The sequence below is a fragment of the Rhincodon typus genome, chromosome 9 (genome assembly GCF_021869965.1).
Source record: "Rhincodon typus isolate 14 chromosome 9, sRhiTyp1.1, whole genome shotgun sequence".
Taxonomy (NCBI): domain Eukaryota; kingdom Metazoa; phylum Chordata; class Chondrichthyes; order Orectolobiformes; family Rhincodontidae; genus Rhincodon; species Rhincodon typus.
Window position 1 is genome coordinate 68,257,899 of NC_063340.1, and position 20,297 is coordinate 68,278,195.

At 42.1% G+C, this 20,297-nt stretch overlaps 1 protein-coding gene across 1 annotated transcript in view; it reads left to right on the forward strand.

Annotated features, from left to right (window-relative positions):
- The window catches only part of msh2 (mutS homolog 2 (E. coli)), a 146,755-nt gene that overhangs the window by 94,839 nt on the left and 31,619 nt on the right, over positions 1–20,297 (forward strand). The window contains exons 7-8 of the mRNA XM_048601136.1: positions 18,954–19,153; positions 19,686–19,795. Coding sequence (XP_048457093.1) covers positions 18,954–19,153; positions 19,686–19,795 — 310 coding nt within the window. The remainder of the gene's footprint in view (positions 1–18,953; positions 19,154–19,685; positions 19,796–20,297) is intronic.

A 20,297-nucleotide genomic window follows, 5' to 3' on the forward strand; every position in this document is an offset into this window, starting at 1 on the left:
CTCGGGGACCGCTTTGCAGAACACCTACGCTCGGTTCGCAATAAACAACTGCACCTCCCAGTCGCGAACCATTTCAACTCCCCCTCCCATTCCTCAGACGACATGTCCATCCTGGGCCTCCTGCAGTCCACAACGATGCCACCCGAAGGTTGCAGGAACAGCAACTCATATTCCGCTTGGGACCCCTGCAGCCCAATGGTATCAATGTGGATTTCACAAGTTTCAAAATCTCCCCTCCCCCTACCGCATCCCAAAACCAGTCCAGCTCGTCCCCGCCTCCCTAACCTGTTCTTCTTCCCACTTATCCCCTCCTCCCACCTCAAACCGCACCTCCATCTCCTACCGACCAACCTCATCCCGCCCCCTTGACCTGTCCGACCTCCCTGGACTGACCTATCCCCTCCCTAACTCCCCACCTACACTCGCCTTTACTGGCTCCATCCCCGCCTCTTCGACCTGTTTGTTTCCTCTCCACCTATCCTCTCCTCTATCCATCTTCTATCCACCTCCCACTCTCTCCCTATTTATTTCAGAACCCCCTTCCCCTCCCCCTTTTCTGATGAAGGGTCTAGGCCCAAAACGTCAGCCTCTCTGCTGCTCTGATGCTGCTTGGCCTGCTGTGTTCATCCAGCTCTACACCTTGTAGTCTCACTTCCCTCTTTTCGCTTGTTACAACGGACCCCGGGCGATGTTCCCAAATTTGCATTGGTTCCAGACAGGATTTCCCAAACTGTTAAATTCCTGGGGTGGGGGTGGGGGGAGGAGCAATGAACTAGCTCACCTTCTTTATTCGCCTGCCTCCTCATTTGGTCATAACTAGGTTAATTTAAGAAAGGATCTCTCTCCTTGAGGGTGCCTTTTATCGTGACGCATATGCTTTAAAAGGAGCACAATTAACCAGGATTTGTTCAGTTCACAAAGAGTGAGTTTATTAACTGCTAAATGTGAGAAGAATTATTAAGGCAATACTCATATACAGTCTCTGAATTATTCATGAAACCCAGAAAGATGAACGTTACAGCTTTGCTGTGGAAGTTACCTGTAGTGTTGACATTGGTAGTTGATAATTGGATACACAATCTCTGGTTTTGCATTTGATTGAGATTCTGTAGTTCTAATTCTTTTCAACTGTGATTGAATACCAGCATTCAGGGTGAAAGCAAGACAGTTTTTTTGTTGTCCTGTTTCCTTTTGTTTGGCTTGCAAAACTCAGAGTGAAAGAGGATTTTCCTGTACATGCAACACAGGGTGACTAGGGCAGTTTGTCAACTGTAACCTTTGCACCACACTAATAGTTGAACTCAGGCTGGTACACGTGAGAATGTGCATACACAGTCCCACTAGCACACTGCAGTAGAATTGAAACCGGCATCTTAACTGTTATCCCTGTGTACTTTTCAAAGAAAAAAGTATAAAATGTGTCTTCGGCTTGGGGCAGAATCAGTAGGGGTTGACTGCAGTTGAGCAAACATTGTTTGCTTCTCGTTATCTTCATAATCCTGAGATATCACAGTCCAGTCATAGAAACATAGAAGGATAGAAGATTAGTCAGGAGGAGGCCATTCAGCTCTTCGAGCTTGCTCCACCATTCTTCACAATTATGGCTGATCGTCCAACTCAATAGCCTAATCCTGCTTTCTCCCCATAGCCTCTGATCCCATTTGCCCCAAGTGCTATATCTAGTTGCCTCTTGAAAACATTCAATATTTTGGCATCAACATTTTCCTGTGGTAATGAATTCCACAGGCTCACCACTCTTTGGGTGAAGAAATGTCTCCTCATCTCCGTCCTAAATGGTCGACCCCGAATCCTCATACTGCGACCCCTGGTTCTGGACACACCCACCATCAGGAACATCCTCCCTGCATCTACCCTGTCCAGTCCTGTTAGAATTTTATAAGTCTTTATGAGATCCCCCCTCATTCATCTAAATTCCAGCAAAAACAATCTGCCTTGAATTACGATTTATCCCCTGAAGGGCTGTTGTTTGACATTCTTTTCACATCCATAGATGTGCCATTCCATGGTTTTCTCCCCAGACAAGTCCCTTTAGGCTGTGATTAAATCACACTGGCAGGGAGTCCATATTACATCTTAACCACTCACTGCATAAAAATAATTTTCTTCATGTCGTTGTCATTTTTTTTGCCAGTCATCTTAAATCGGTGCCCTCCATTCTTGATCTTTCTGCAAATCTTAACAGGGTTGTCCCTATCTATTCTGTCCTGACACCTCTAAAAAATCTATATAAAATCACCACTTAACCTTCAGTTCTCCAGAATGAACCGTTTCAAACTATTCACATAATTCTCCATCCTGGAAGCATTCTCATTGACATTTCCTGCATACTCTCTGCTGCCTTCACATATGGGAAAGACAGTGAGAGATAGGAAAGGTGGAGTATATGGAACAACACCAACAGTCCAGGTATGTACATGCAGGCTGCTCAAACAGCAGTGAAATCTGCGATCATGATGCATAGTGAATGCCTCAGTGTTACCTGGTACTGAACCACCTAGGATCATTCTACAATTTGATCTGCCCTACTTTCTTTCTCTGCCCTTCCATGCACACTGCAGCAACATGCTGAGGAACACCACCAAAAAGAATGTGGTCTCAACTTCATCAGTCCCTGTCAGACAATCTTCATCCATTTTCAAAGCATTCTTTTTTTCTCCCAAGTACCAGACCAGTAGGTCCATCAGTGAACCTTAAGGAAGCTCTCAGGGCAACTCACAGAGTGCCAGTGACCTGGATACTCAATGTAGAGATGAGGATGCACTAGTTACTCAATAGAGGATCAGGAAATATCAGCATTCCACTGAGGAACCATGGCAAAAACAGACCCTGGTATCCAGCATTTTGGAAAAAAAAAATTGTCAAACATCAAACTCATGTTCACACACTGGAGACCATCCCAGAGCATTCTGTTCCTGATAATGGGACTGTTGATGGGTCCACTACCTGTATCTACAAGATCGTGATGTATCTATGTATAGATAGATATACAGTCAAGATGAGAGCACTTGGCACTAATGAACAATGTGCAGCTACCTCAATCTGGCTGTAAGCATGAGAAGAAAACAAGCTTGCAATGTTTTGGGCTGAGTGACATTGATTTGCTCTGAAGCATTTAATGTTTGGAAGCACCCAACTTTCTCTATTTCTGATACCAGTTCATGTGGTAGAATGACTGGTTTGGTGTTCTGTAGTGTGCTTATTTGCACTTTCACTGAAACTCTGTTAAGATTAAACATCACATAATTTCCTGCTTCATTAATATGTTTTTTCACTTGAATAAGTCAAGGGAACTGTAAGCTATAATCCAGTCCATTATGCCCTTCCTGCCTTGAATGTGGATGAATATTGTCAGAGATAGGCCGGTGGGTTGGTGAGACAGGGGAAGGGAAAGGGGAAGGGAAACTACAATTTAAACAATGCACTGACATGAACATGATTATTGGACCTCTTGCAGTTATCTTCTGTTGTTTTCTTTATCTATAGTAAAGGCTAGGGGTCAAGTAACAGTAGCATGCCATCACAACCAAGCCTGTATTTGGAACTATTCTGTCCAATTCCACAACTATGGTACATCTTTTTGTACAAACTATGACAGAGAGAGGAAAGACTTACTTCACATATCCAGTTACCACCTTTATTTCTTAAAGCATCTGGGCATTTTTGATGAAACCGTTGATTGGAACAATAACTTTAAAAATATTCTTTCACATAATGTGCGGCGATGGTTAGGCCAACGTTTATTACTTATGCCTAATTATCCTCAAAGTGGTGATGTTGCACTGTCATCTTGAACCTTTGTAATTCATTTAGTGTAGATTCACTTACACCACTACTGGGGAGGCTGGTCGGGATTTTGATCCTGCAGTAATGAAGGAACAGTGATATAATTCCACATCAGGATGGTGTATGGCTTGCAGTGGCTTGCACCTTGTGGTTTTCTTATGCATCTTTGAGCCTGGATGGAGGATGGTCATGAATGAATAGATATTTTATATTATAAAAATATATTAGAATCTTATTAACATTAGAAGTCAAATAGCTATGGCAAATAACAACCCTAAATACATTGCTTCCAAACACCCTTGAGCTCCAGTGGTTTATAGTGGTGCTGTCCTATCTGCAATTTGATCAATGACAAATTGATTTTGTCAGGTTTTTGATCAATACTAAGCAGTTCTGAGGAAGGGTCACCGGACCCAAAACATTAACTCTGATATTTTTCTTCACAGATGCTGCCAGACCTGCTGAGCTTTTCCAGCAACTTCTGTTTTTGTTTGGATCAATACAGTTCTCTTATGTGCAGTAAAGTTGTCACTGCTGGAGGCAGGTGAATGGGGAAGCAGATTTTCAATTGCTCCTGTTCACTGTGTCTTAGTTAAGCATCTAAAGGAAAATAGCCATCTCACATCTACCAATACTCCACTGAGAAGGGGAAGAGTTTACAGAAAACAACTTATGATTAATCTACAAATTAATTATTTTTATACATAAAACAAATGAACTAATTGTATCTATCAAACACTGCCATGCATGTAGTCAATATTTTTCTGCTTTTAGTTTTGGCACTGCCCGAATGAAAACAATGTAATTGATTTAAATGCAAGCAAGACTTGCTGACCACTCAATTGAGCAATAAAACCGAGAAGGTGAAAGAAAGCAAAATACTGCAGGGAGAATGAAATGCTGGAAATACTGAGCAAATCTGGCAGGATCTGTGGAAAGAGAGAAAGAAAGAAGGAGAGAAAGACACACACAAAGGTGGTAGGAAGGCAAATGCAATGTTAGTATTCATTTCAAAAGGACTAGAATAGAAGAGCAGAGGTGTACTGCAGAGACTGTATAAAGCTTTGGAATATTGTGAATTTTGGGTCCTGTATCTAAGGAAGGAGGTGCTGGTCTTGGAGTGGGTCCTGAGGAGCTTCACAACAACGATGCCAAGAATGAATGGCTTGTCATACGAGGAGCATTTGAGAACTCTGGGTGTGCACTCAGTGGAGTTTAGAAGGATGGGGTGGGGGTGTGTGGAATCTGTTTGAAACTTATAGAATACAGAGAGCCTTGGATAGCGTGGACAAGGAGATGATGTTTTCACTAGTAAGAGAGACTAGGATTAGGGCCACAGCCTCAGGTTGAAGGGGCAGCCTTTGAGACCTGAGAATGAGGAGGAATTTCTTCAGTCAGAGGGTGGTGAATCTGTGAAATTCATTACCACAGAAGGCTGTGGAGGCCAAGTTGATGAATTATTTAAGACAGAGGTAGATAGGCTCTTGATTTGTAAGGGGATCAAAATTTATTGGGAGAAAACAGGAGAATAGAGTTGAGAAACATATCAGCCATGATTGAATTGTGGAGCAGACTTGATAGGTTGAATGGCCTAATTCTGCTCCTATATATTATGGTCTTATGGTAAAGGAGGTAGCTATAGCTCTTGCGGCCAAAGTGTTTGAGGGATATGAGGGAATGGTGGGATTAGGGTTTGAGCTCATGATCATCCATGTTCATATTGAATTTTGGAGCAGGCTCAAGGGGTCGAATGGCCTACTCTTGCTCCTATCGTCTATATTTGTATGAATTAATACTTCAGTCATTGAAACCTTATCAGAGCTGGATAAGGTAAGATAAGATAATTTTTAAAAAGTGCCGAGATATGGAAAAGGGTGAGTTAAAAGGACAAAAGGTAAGATCTGTGTTGGAAGGCAGGCAGGATGGTGGTACAACCAGTATTCTAAAGAACAGCCATACGGGTCTCAAAACGTTAACTCTCTTCTTCTTTCCACAGATACTGTTGTCCTGCTGAGTTTCTCCACCATCCTTTGTGTTTGTTTCATCCTTTACCCATAACTGATACAATGTGATACAATATATCATGAAAACCAATCCTGTACACTAACTAAACTAAATAAAAGCTCAGTACTCACCCAAGTCAGCATCCTGCTCACCCCTGGAACCGTCCTTGCTACCAATGATCCATCCTCAAAGGTCCCAGCTCCTCCCCATGCAGCAACTCCTTTCCCTGTCCTTCAGGGCCTCAATCTCTTCTCCAAGTTTCTGTCCTCCTCTGAGACTGTGATACCAGCTCCGCCTTTCCAATCTTAACATGACTTCCCTGACCATGACTTAACTAACTTACCTGTGAGCCTCTGCTCAGTCTTGGAGCACCTAACTCGTATCACAGTGCCAATATTTAGAGTACTTTCCTGAATTTGACCCTGTCTCCTAAGTCCTGCAGTAGGATCATTTTGGGTTTGCTGATAGAAAGTAGTTCACACCCATGTCGGGAAAAACAGCAACCTTTATTAAATATTTATGCTAAACACAGGTAGAAGATGGTAAGAGAGGGTAAACTGGAAACTTGCACATTCATGTGTCAGTTCATCATGACAGAGCTGCTTACATACATGCTAAGTTACATTATTAGAGTAAAGGTATAGTTAACCTTGAAACCAATCTCCCCCCATATACGATCTTCCCATTTATAGTTTCCTATTTTCTGCCCAAGGCCTACATCTTCCCTCCCCCACCCAAGTCTCTTTCACCTGAAGCATCAGTTGGCAATAGTATTCTTAGCTCTCTTGAAGGATGTATGTGTTTCCTTAGCATTGCCTTGAAAGGCATACACATTGATTGAAGTGGGATGCCAGCTTCTTACAATGGTTCGTTCCCAGGCTGTGACACAATGACCTGACTTTAATTGCAATGAAGTCCAATCACAAATAAACCAATTCACAATCCCTTAAAAAGGGAAACAATGGACTCAAATTCTCTCTCGCATTTTCTCATGGGCTGCAGTCTGATCCAGGGTGGAATCTGAGTCTGATCACTTCCTTGCTACTCCATTGGAAAGTAGGAATGCATAATTCTTAACAACAGAATAAACCTTTGTACCAGGATCTACAGGAAGTTCCTGCATCATACTCTGGTCGAAAGGCTTACTTGAAAGTTCAACCTCAACATCAGGCATTTTCATAACAAGAACCTCACTGGTGGTAGGAAGAATATAAAATGTGGCTACACCTCCACATAGCTGCCCTGTGGCTTGATTGTGCTGTGTAACTGCTAACAGCTGGACTGTTAGTGCAGCACTCTCTTGTAGGTGGTTAGACTTCTCCGAATCATGTTTAACTTTAACATCTTTGAGATCCATTTGGTACTGATCTTTAATCTTTCCCAAGGTGCTCCGTAAATCTAGGCACTGGGTTGTTTGGGTCTTTGTTGTTTCGCTGAAAGAACATCTGGAGACTTGCACGCTTTGGACTTTTGACAGTTCAATTCCATTTCAGAGTTAAGCATCTTATTGTCTCTGGATAGCTTTTCACTGGCTGCTTATGGTTGTTGGTTGCATGTCCCCTTTGGGGTCTGTGAGTGCTTTGGAATAATCGAACAAATTCATGTCCTTGTTATCTTTTCTAACAAAAGGGCGGTTTTCTTCAAAATTGACAGCAAGGACTTCACTGCCATTGGCAGTAAAGTCAGAGACTGTGGCCAGATCCAGGATATTTTTTGCCAATTGAATATCTTCCCCTGAGATGACTTCATTCTCTTGCAGTCTTTTCTGAAAGTACAAGGTAATGCTAAGAATGTCATCTTGTCACTGTCATTCTTAATGCATTGCCTTCCCTGTTCTTCCAGCTTTTCGTCAAAAAGAAAAGAAATATCTGCAAAACCCTCTTATGGTCTTCGGCATGGTGATTCTTCATTGAGGAATGGCCCATAGGGTAATGGGCAACTTCAATTTCTGCTACAGTTGGTGAATAAAGAAGATCCACAGCTACACAAGTATTTCTGTTTGAAAAATATAAGTTGACTTGTAATGATATTCAACGTATCAAAGCTCTCTCTCTCCCATTGTAGCGAAGGATAGCCTGCATCTGCCTTTACACTTTTATTGTAATACTCTCCTGCATCCTGAAGTTTGATGGGAAGATAGTTGGAGAAATTGAGTCTTCAATCACGTAGTTGATTTCTTAAAGAATGGATTGACCTCCCCCAGTATCCAATATAAAATTAGATTTCTCCCTATCAACCATGATATCTGCATACCGAAAATCACTTTGTGTGAATATCACCTAGCCAAAGAAAAATGTATCTTCTTTCTTGACTACATTGAATCCTTAGAAAGAGGCAGTTTACAGTCATCTGTTTTTAAACTTTTATCCCACAGATGGGAACCTCCTGTTCCTGTTTCTGCCAATGACCTTAAGATGACCTTTTTTATGGTATGCATGACACTCAGCATTCCTGGCTGACCAGGGCTCGTACCAATGCAATGCATTCCTGCCATAACGTGATCAAGAAACAGTGGTGGGAAATGCACCCTATTCCCATTGAGGTAGTTATTTATTAGTACATTGGCAGCCCTCTGATTAACAAACTGGGCTGCTGAGTTGGCGGTCTGGTCCCAGGCAAGTTCCCTGTTCCAAGCGCTAACAATCCTGCTTTGCTGCAAAGTTTGACCATGTGGAAAACTGCCCTTTGTTAATATAAGATCCTCTTCAGACTATAATAGAACTTCATCCAACAGCCCAGATGAGAAGACATTTTTCTTTGTTAATCCTTGTGGCCAGAAACTCCAAACTTCCCTCAGCGATACTTTCAAGTCACTTTCATTTAGAGCTTTTGAAACATACAAGATTTACAGGGCGCTTTGACAGGGTAGATGCAGAAAGATTGTTTCCCCTTATGGAAGAATCCAGGACCAGAGATCAGTCTCAGAATGGGGGAAGTGGGGGTCACAAATTTAAGACAGAGGTAAGGAGGAATTTCTTCTCTTACAGGGTTGAGAATCTGTGGAAGTTCTGAGGAAGAGTCACTCAACCCAAAACATTAACTCTGATTTCTCTCCACAGATGCTGCCAGATCTGCTGAGCTTTTCTAGCAATTTCTGTTTTTGTTTGTGTTTGAGTATCTGTGGAATTCTTTGGCACAAGGGGCTGTTGAGGATGGGTTATTAAGTATATTCAAGGCTGAGATAGACAGATTTTTAATCAGTGAGGGAATTAAGTGTTAGGGAAGGCAGGAAAGTAGAGTTGAGGATTATCATTTCAGCCAGATTCCATTGAATGGCATAGCAGACTCAATGGGCAGAATTGCTTACTTCTACTCCTATGTATTGTTCACTACTACTGTCTTAATTTGCTCTGTTATTGTTTTTATGGTCTTAACCATTCTTTACCTTGAATGAGAACAACCACTCCTTCTGGTAATTATTGCTCTGGCAGTGTTTTTCTCTTGAATGTCACCTTTAACTTAAGCTTTGTTCTGTCAGGCGCACACAACAAGATAATTGTGAATCTATCCTTTTCATGGCTAATTGTCTACATTAACAGTTCTTTGCTCTAACTTTTCTTTCCATTTGACTGGCAGGCATGTCAAAATTCATGGGGGTCTCAAATATTCTTCATGAAGGACAACTGTGTCTACTTTTTTGTTGATGTTTGCCAAAAAACAATAATCCTGTCATCAATTCTGCTTGGAGACACTGAAATTTTGATCTTCTGTTGCAGTATGACATTGTTTCCCTTTATAAACCTGGAACACCAGCCAGAACTGGTTTTGGAATCTGCAATGCCTAATTTTCTAGCGGACAAGGGAGTCACGGAGAGAGTTGTCCCTCCGGAAAGCAGATAAGGGTGGGGAGGGAAAGATGCGGAGGGACAACTCTCTCCGTGACTCCCTTGTCCGCTCCACACTCCCCTCCAGCTCCACCACACCCGGCACTTTTCCCTGCAACCGCAGGAAGTGCTACACCTGCCCCCATACCTCCTCCCTCACCCCCATCCCAGGCCCCAAGAAGACTTTCCACATCAAGCAGATGTTCACCTGCACATCTGCCAATGTGGTATACTGCATCCATTGTACCCGTTGTGGCCTCCTCTACATCGGGGAAACCAAGCGGAGGCTCGGGGACCGCTTTGCAGAACACCTACGCTCGGTTCGCAATAAACAACTGCACCTCCCAGTCGCGAACCATTTCAACTCCCCCTCCCATTCCTCAGACGACATGTCCATCCTGGGCCTCCTGCAGTGCCACAACGATGCCACCCGAAGGTTGCAGGAACAGCAACTCATATTCCGCATGGGAACCCTGCAGCCCAATGGTATCAATGTGGATTTCACAAGCTTCAAAATCTCCCCTCCCCCTACTGCATCCCAAAACCAGTCCAGCTCGTCCCCGCCTCCCTAACCTGTTCTTCCTCCCACCTATCCCCTCCTCCCACCTCAAGCCGCACCTCCATCTCCTACCGACCAACCTCATCCCGCCCCCTTGACCTGTCCGTCTTCGCTGGACTGACCTATCCCCTCCCTAACTCCCCACCTACACTCGCCTTTACTGGCTCCATCCCCGCCTCTTCGACCTGTTTGTTTCCTCTCCACCTATCCTCTCCTCTATCCATCTTCTATCCACCTTCCACTCTCTCCCTATTTATTTCAGAACCCCCTTCCCCTCCCCCTTTTCTGATGAAGGGTCTAGGCCCGAAACGTCAGCCTTTCTGCTCCGAAGATGCTGCTTGGCCTGCTGTGTTCATCCAGCTCTGCACCTTGTTGTCTCGGATTCTCCAGCATCTGCAGTTCCTACTATCTCTAAAACAATCTGGAGAGTCAGTCTGTGGGTTGGACATTGCTAGAGAGTGAATGACTGCTGGACAGTGGAGTTAGGGTTCCTGTAGTTCTGCTGAAGCTGAGTTATAGTGAGTGTAATTTGTTGTTTGGTTAGGGTGTCTATGTGAGAAATAATGGCCGAAGAAATAAAGCATCTAGTGATTGCACCGAAATATGCCAAAAGGATTTGTCAGTATTAATATCCGATCACTGTTTAATAGACTGGCTCCGATGTGTTGAACTAGGCAGCAAAAGACTTCCAGAGATTTACAAAGATCCATTATAAATCTGTAGTTTAACGCAACTATCAGTTTCTACCTTTTACCTTTCCACAAGCCACGCCCTTACAAAGGAAGAATCAAGGTCCTCCTCTTTTTTTTAACAGAACAATTTAAGCAAAACAAATCCAATCAAACCATTTCTGAAGAGGGGTCCCAACCCAAAACGTCAACTTTCCTGCTCCTCTGCTGCCTGGCCTGCTGAGTTCCTCCAACTCCACACTCTGTTATCTCCGATTCCAGCATCTGCAGTTCTTACTATCTCCAAATCAGTTACAGCCCACGAGTGGCAGTGTAACAAATTTTGAAAGGAAACTTATTAGAAAATTTCAAATAGTTCAAATTAAAATGTCATTCGTGGGAATAATAAAGAATCCCACCCCTATGGTGCCCATCTGTTGTGAAAAGTTCAGTGGACAGTGTGTGTTCCCCCTCCAAGGACATCAGGAAACTGATGAGGAACCCAGCTTTTTGAAAAATATTTTATGGTAGGGTCCTGGGGAGTGTTGCTGAACAAAAAGACCTTGGGGTGCAGGTTCATAGTTCCTTCAGGTGGAATGAGCTTCTAGAGGAAGTGATAGAGGCCAGTGCAATTACAACGTAGAAAAGGCATCTGGATAGGTACATGAATAGGAAGGGTTTAGAGGGATATGGGCCAAATGGTGGCAAATGGGACTAGATTAATTTAGGATATCTGGTCAGCCCGGACAAGTTCGACTGAATGGTCTGTATAACTCTGACTCTAAATAAATGGAACTACCAAATTAACTAATTGCCCAATTCAGAGGCTGGCTGTTTTTATAAGGCTGCCAATAAATCACCTGTCTCTAAATTAACGAAGTACAAACGCTGTGCATCAGGCATAACAAAAGCGAAGGACAGGGAGTGGGGAGGGGAATAAATTAAAATAGAGTTGGAGGGGGAAGTAAGACATTCTACCCTCTGCAAACCCGGATATTTTCTAATCAACCAGTTCAGAGATGATATTACACATCTATGGAGCAGGTGGGACTTGAACCCAAGCCTCCTGGTTTGGGGGTAGGTAATCTAGCAATGCATCACAAGAGTCCCCATGAGTTGAACCCGGTCTTCTGCATTTCAGGCAGCGGTGCTAACCATTATACTAATATGGAGCTTCTTAAAGAAACACTAAAATTAAAATGTTTTGCTTATTTTACCAAAACCAGGATTGAGCAAGGGTCCTTAAATCCTTGCGCTAATGTTTTCATAACTGAGCTATTTCAGCAGATAGAACCCACTTCAAATACAGATTCCATGAACGTCACCTGCTCCGTGAAATCTGTAGCTGTTTTCGACTTTACCCTTAAAGGGGCCGCAGTTCTAACACTGACATGTTACTCCACCTACCATCCATTTACAATTCGGTGATGGCGGAGTATTGAGAAATGCAGTTGATGATACCCAAACCCAATCTAGTCCCATTTACACCCGAACTTTAATCGATGGTTGCTGTGCATCTGCTGCATGTGTGGTTTCTCTGTAAAAATAAGTGAGAGACTTATAAGTAAGAACTTGTCTATTCTGCTTGTCTCCTCCCACCTCAGATTGCTTAGACCACTTGAAAGGCTGCAACTACTGCCTAACCTGGAGGATCATTAACTTAGCACGTACTAGGGGATTGTTTCTTTTTCTGGTTCCGTTATCCAGCTGCTGATGGTTCAGTTTCCTCTTTGGATTATGTACTGGTCTGCCTTAGCTTTTTGTCTGTTCCTGTTTTCTGTATATATTGTTGTTTTGCCAAAGAGGAAGGTACGATAATTCTTTAAAGCACTTCAAAAAAAAACAAATGAGCAGTCACGTGAAGATTTGGAGAAATTGTAACAACAGTTTTGTTTCTCTTGGTGGAGAGGTTCTATGTGGTTGTAAGTCTTTGATTGGTACAAATTTTATCTCTGTTTTGACTGAAAAGCATTTAAGAGTTAATTCATCAGGTTCCTGTAATCATTCATGTAGAAGGCGCATTGCCTTGGGGCTTTGAGCCTATTTAAATAGACACTCCCATTCAAATCAGTTCAAACAGGTTTCTGGTGCTGCAATTTGACTGAAGGGTTGGGCACCTTTGGTGGGTTTGGATACCTACTGTGGTGGGATTACTGTGGTGAGCTTGCAAGTTTCAGCAAATACTTGTTAAATCTTCCTTTGATGCAGTCTTATCCAAATACTCTCTTGGATTCTCCTAAACGCTGGATTCCTAACAATGTTGATATTTTGGAAACAACCTAACTCCGAGGGAACTACATCATTGCAAACAAGATCTGCTTTTGACTTCTGTATCTGAAAACCAGTAACTGCAAAGGCTGGGACCTCTTTCTTTTAAATTGTGGCCTTCCATTGGCTGTAGTAAGGAAACTAGCTGTTTACTGGCACTGAGCCTGACTTTTCTACAGCAACATCCACACAGGTTGGCTTAGCATTTTTATGCTACTGAAATATCCCATGCTTTACAGAATCATAATCAGACAAAAACTGAGCAAAAGAAGCAGACTTCAAAGTGTGTCTGAAAGCTTGGTCGTGTATGATCTTAAAGGAGGCAAGAGATCTTGAATAGAAGATTTCAAGAGTTTGAGACCTAAATAGCTATAAGCTTGGATGCAACTGGTGGGGAAAATGATGGAGGCATGTAGAGGAGGCCAAAAATGGAGCAATGCAGAAATCTAAGGAGTGTATGACTGAATGATGTTGGAGGTAGGGAAAGCAATGCCATGAGGAAATTTGACCATGAGGATGAGAATTTTAAAATGAAGGAGTTGCCAGTCGGGGTAAATTAATAAGCAAAGGGGGGACTTGATGCATATCAGGACACATTCATCAGGATTTTGGATGTGCTGAAGTTGGCAAATCGAAGATGAAATAATTAAAGCAAATATGCATGCTTCATGTGGTGTTTGAATCATCGCAACTTGCTCCTGTCTTTCTCACCATCACTACCAGAACCTCTCACAGTCGCATAGCTCAGTGTTTTGCCTAGATGCAACCCTGAGTGGTCAGAATTAGAAGTACTCTGTTGGACAAACTAAATGCCTGACCTTAATTATACCAAGTTATTTTGAACGTGTTCATTCCTGTGTTTTTTTTTAAAAGAATGGTTTATCTTTCTGTCCATCATATCTTCCTAACGGCCACAAGATGTCTTTAGACATTTTTGTTTCCTTCTTTTATTGTCAATTTTACCCTCACTAGCCTTACAGGCAGAAGCTAATTTCAGTATCCCCTTGTGCCATTCTGATTTATGTTGATGGAGCAGATGCTGCATGCATGCAACATGATTTAATCTTTTTTTCTCCCCTGCATTCTCTGTTGTTCTTAGACAATATAGTCACAAACATGACTGCTTTTATGACCCTTTTGCTATGGTATTATTTTGCTGCAAATACCCATGTTTGGACTAATCCACGTGAAGACCAAGTTTATGCCTTGTGTTAAGTAGGACAATATAGCTTTGCCTGAAACATGTATTTTGCAGAGATAGTAGGAACTGCAGATGCTGGAGAATCTGAGCTAACAAGGTGTAGAGCTGGATGAACACGGCAGGCCAAGCAGCATCAGAGGAGCAGGAAGGCTGACGTTTTGGGCCTAGACCCTTCTGAAGAAGCTCGACATCCAGCTCTACACCTTGTTATCAAATGTATTTTGCAAGTTTTTTTTTGGCAGATTGGTGAGGTGAAAGCAGGTTGTGCAGCGTGGAGGACAATGTGACTTTCCATAAAGTTTTAGATATCTTTAACCTTATCAGACATGCTATGCCACATCTTTTAAGCAGGTAGGCTTTCTTTCCCAGGAGTAGGGACACTACCATTGTTTAAAAAGAGCTCTCTTGAATGCAGATTTCACCATTTGCATGGTGGAACGTTAGCCTTTAGGTATGGGATTTCTTTATTCATTCACAGGACGAGGGCATCACTGGCTAGGCAGTATTTATTGCCCAGAAGGCATTTGCTGTGGGTCTGGAGTCCCATGTAGGCCAGACCAGGTAAGGATGGCAGTTTCCTTCCCTAAAGGACATTAGTGAACCAGATTCACAGTCATCATTAGACTCTTAATTTCAGATATTTATTGAATTCAAATTCCACCATCTGCCATGGCGGGATTTGAACCCGGGTCCCCAGAATGTTATCTGGGTCTCCGAATTAACGGTCCAGTGATAATACCACTAGGCCATTGCCTCCCCACTAGTCCAGTGATGTTACCTCTGCACCACCACCACCACCTTGACCTAAATATCCTTAATCTCTTTGCACATGTAATGGCACACCTCTAGAACAGGTAGGACAAACCCAGACGTCTAGCCTAAAGGTAGGATACTACCACTGTGTCACAAGAGTCCTCATGATATACAGTTGGTTTGGCTTAAAATATAATCTCAAAAGACAAAGGTCTAGTAGTTACTGAAATGTTCATACGCCTTATTCAACTTTTGGGACAAGGATTCAGGCAACTTGTAAAATTATATGCAGGAAAAGTACTTTTAAAGCTAGTTGAAATCCAATAAAAGTAATTCTTAACTACACAATGTTGCATATTAGGACATGTGAACACTGCCAACCTCTTCCCAGTTATCCACTGAAATATAGTACCCACTCCCTTAACCTGTCTCCCCCACACCTCCATGCAAACAGGAGCATTCTGACTTAATTAATCGATAAAGCTGGCTTCTTCAAAACTGCATGAAAATTAGTGCATCCTTACTCATTTAATATGCATCTCTGCGGAGTTTGCTCGTGACTATCCATTTTACACACTGTACTAGCTAACTTTAATGTGCCCGCACCCTTTTTCTTCTTGTGACCCATACTGCAGCAAGCTTAATTTTATAGTTTGGTAATGTTAGCTGTTGTAGCTAGTGCATTTACCTGTAGAATTCTCACCATTTTGTCAAAACAACACATACATATCATGTTTCCTCATTTCTTTGTGGCATCAATTTTTCCACACGTCTATATAAAATATCTTGAGCCATTTTTCTACAGTGAAGGTAAATTTGTTCTAGAAATGCAGTTCATTGTTCTTAGTTGAAGACTAGATTCTTTCAAAATGGAGGATTGTAAAATTTGAAAAATAAAGACCCTACTGCTCTCTGCTGGCCACAACTTAGAATTGTTTAATGACATTGTTTAAATTCCAACAGCTTCTTAAAGAAGCTGGGATTGTTGTTGTCCAGTTGGTTTGGAATACACCCCATTTTATCCAGAAAAGCAAAGGTCTTGAGGAGCAAAATGTTAGAGAGCAGTCCTTTGCTTGCATCAGGCCATTGAAATTCCTTTACAGGAAACGTGGAGAAACATTAGTATAATTGTCGCTGTGCTTTCTGAGCATTCTCAGTGGGAAGCAAAAGGATGTAATAGCCTGAAGTCTTTTGCAATCAGATTTTTGAATTTACTTTCTCGTGCAGCTCGTTGCAAGAAACCTTTATGCCCATTTATATGGGTGGGTCATGGGCAAAAAACAACTAAGGTTCTTTTTCAGGTTGGCAACGTGTAACCAGTGGGGTCCCACAGGGGTCACTGTTGGGACCACGACTGTTTACAATATATATTAATGACTTGGAAGGAAGCAAGTGTACTGTAGCCAATTTGACAGCTGACACAGTTATAGGTGGAAAGGCAAGTTGTAAGAGGGATGTAAGCAGTTTAGAGAGATATTGATAGGTTAAGTTAGTGGGTAAAAAAGTTGGCAAATGGAGTATAATGTGGGCAGATGAGAAGTTCATTTTGGAAGGGAGAACAAAAGAACAGTATTTAAATGGGGGGAGAAAAAGGCTGCAGAACAAAATGTCTTTGGTGTACTTGTACACGAATCATAAAGCTAGCAGACAGGTGCAAGAGGTAATCAGGAAGGCTAATAGAATATTCACCCTTATTTTAAGGGCATTGGAGTACAAGAGTAGGGAAGTCTTACTGCAACTTTACAAGGTGCAGGTGAGACCAGATCTGAAGGACTGTGAGCAGGTTTGGACTCTTTATTTAAGGAAAGATCATTTCATTGGAGGCAGGTCAGAGAATGTTCACTGGGATGATCTCTGTATGGAGGGATTGTCTTATGAGTAAAGGCTAAATAGGTTGGGCTCTACTCCCTGAAGTTTACAAGAGTGAAATCTCATTGAAACATATAGGATTCTTAAAGTGCTTGACAGGGTAAATACTTAGAAGTTTTCAAAAATTTGTAGCTCGCATTGTGGATGAGTTGTAGACATGCTCATCGATCCAGTGGGTTTGGTTGAAAACGATTCGTCACCCTACTAGGTAACGTCATCAGTGTGCTTCTGGTGAAGTGTTGCTGTTCTGTCCTGCTTGTTATTTATATGCTTCTGTTTGTTGTGGTATCAAACACCCCAACAAACTGAGGCGTATAAATAACAAATGGGACAGAACACCAACTCTTCACCGGAGGCATGCTGACTATGTTACCTAGCAGGGTGACGAAATGTTTGCAACCAAACCCACTGGCTTGGCAAGCGTGTCTACAACCTCAGGGTAAATACTTAGAGGATGTTTCCCCTTGTGGGAGAGTCTGGGACCAGAGGGTATAATCTCAGAATAGAGGGGTGGCAGTTTAAGACTGATGAGCAGGAATTTCTTTTGTCAGAGGGTTGTAAGACTTTGGAGCTCCCTGCCACAGAAAGCTGTGGGACAGCGCCCTTGTGTATTTTTAAGACCGAGATAGGTAGATTCTTGATCAGTAGGGTTATGGGGGAAAATGCAGGAAAGAGCCTACTCCTGTTTCTATTTCTTATGGTCTTGTGGTCACTCATCATCCTGTCTTGGACATATATCACTGTCCCTGGGCTAAAGGGGACTCGCTTCCTAACAAACCATGGCTGTACCTAAACCAAATGGACTGCAGCAGTTGTAGAAAGCAGCTCACTACCCCCAGCTCAAGGGTAATTAGGGATTGACAATAAATGCTGCCCGAGCCATTGCCATTCTCATTCATGAATGAAAAAAAATGTCAGTATGCAAGAATGACAGAAAAATGTGTAATTTCTAAATCTGAGTTAAATGAAAGCAGAAATGCGATGAGTACATGTCTTCATTCCCTTTTAATAGCTAGTTAGATGTCTGAATACTCACAAGAGGAAGAAGAGGCTAGTGTACAGCCTCTTGTACAGTGTAGGAGCATCATTGTAAAAGACGGGGTACAATTAGAAGATAACTACCTTTTAAAAGGGGAGGGGAAGAGGAAAATGTATAAACTTCTGTGAGATGTCTTTTTTATTTTTGCCTGTAATAGGCTATGATAGCCATGGGGTGGCAGGAGTGCAATTCAGGACTGATGTATTGCCAAGTTTCAAGACAGCCGAATAGAAGGTTTTGATCAGTGAATGTAACCTGCTAAAGTAGAATCTTTTTCTTTAAATTATAGTTGTTACTTGTAGTTACGCAGAATGGTTCTTGTCATTATCATAGTTCCTAAAAAGCATGATTAGCTGAGAATATTTGGGGTGCCTTGCGGTTCTGAAAAGTGCTGAACAAATACAACTTTGATTTTGAGAAAATAATTCATTTTATACATTGGTTTTTCGGTTTTGATTAGGAAGCTCCAAAGTAGCGGGAAGTGAGGGCTATTCTTTGCATCAGTTTTACCCCTTTGTCTGAGTTCCTCCTATTTTGACCCTGCTGATTTGCTAGGCCAGAAATCAAACTGATACAGAGCCCAGCCAACATGGTTCCAGGCTCTTGCCTTGTTTTCGCTATGACCAAATGAATCAAACACATTAATTTTGTGATTTAAAGTAATGGAACTGCATGACAGGAACCAAGGAAATCTTTCTTTTCCTAATCCTGTCTGCCCTTCCAGATCTGGTATCTGGCCTTTGTGATTTTCTACAGAGAAGCAACTTAAATAAGGAATTGGACAGACTAAGGCAGTACCACTACCTGTCATCTCTAACTGGTGACACTCATTTGTGCTCCATTCCACAGCTTTGCGTCCTATTTGTCCCTCCACTCTGAGCTTTTAATTAAAACCAAAATGTTGTTGAGCAGTTTAGAGCTTTCTTAAAAGCAAATGATAATAACTTCTTGTTTCCCTGAAAAGATTGAACCTGGTGGAGGCTTTTGTGGAGGACACTGAACTACGGCAGAACTTACAGGAGGATCTGCTTCGACGATTTCCTGACCTTAACCGCTTGGCAAAGAAGTTCCAGCGCCAGGCAGCAACTCTACAGGACTGCTATCGGATTTATCAGGCTGTCATTCATCTCCCAAATGTGGTGCAAGTGTTGGATAGATATGAAGGTAAGAAATAACATCAAAGTTCCCTTGCGTTCAACACATTTTTCCAAAAGGTGTTGGCTTGTGTTTTTTTTTTTGACATCCATGAAACATTTTCATTTTTACGATTTGCGGAGAAATGAAGTGTAAACTTGCGTCTTTAATTTCAAATCCTGCTGATAACTGAGCTCCATTAGAGGACCACTCGATGTGCATAGGAGCTCCTGCAGGAGGCTCTTCTGTCTTCCCGGCTAAGGCCTGAGCAAGGTGACCTGCCAGGTCTTCTCTTTGCCTTGAACTCATCCCATCAACCACAAAATTGAGATTGGGTGAGAAGCAGCCAAAGCGCTTCACTTGAGGTGAGTACAGTTGGCTGAGCTGGAACTTACCCAACTCCAGCATATGCAACAGTCACCCACCATTGTAGAGAGGTTGGGGCAAGCAGGGGTGCAATTGGAAGGTCATCTAGAGAATTTTAGGGACAATCTTGACCTAAAACCAGCCAGTGAGAGACTCCGAGCTTGTCTAATATGATGAACACTGATTATTTTCACAGGAGTACACACGATGTTATTGAAAGCTGTGTTTATCTCCCCATTGACTGACCTTATCTCTGATTTTGGCAAGTTTCAGGAATTGATTGAGACGACATTAGACCTGAATCAAGTAAGTGGTTATATTGAGACAGTTAATGTATGAGGTTCTTTTTAAGATTTGAATTGGGTTTGTCATATGAGAGGGATACACTTTGTGAACTAAAGAAAGGCAGAAGTTTAGATATATCACCTCTTGATAATTTCTGATTCTAGTGTTAGCTGACAAGCAAATAAGGAATTTGATTTTGTTTTCCAGTATTTTTCAGAACATTCTACTTGGCAACTAATTTAAATTGAAATTTGGAGAGACTTTAAATTCCTCATAAATGATCAGATAGTGGAAAGAGCTCAAATTTTTAATTTTGCACTATATCTGAGAAACACAAACTTAGCATATTCATATTAATTCAATTTGTTGTTTGGCTATTGTGTTGATGGCTATACCCCTGGACCAGCAGAGAAGCTATATGTACTGCATCGTAAGGGGCTCAAGCTGCACTTGCTATTTGACCAGGAATTGCTTTGAGCATCTGAGGGCCATTCCCAGGGCAGTATTAAAGACAGAGTTATTT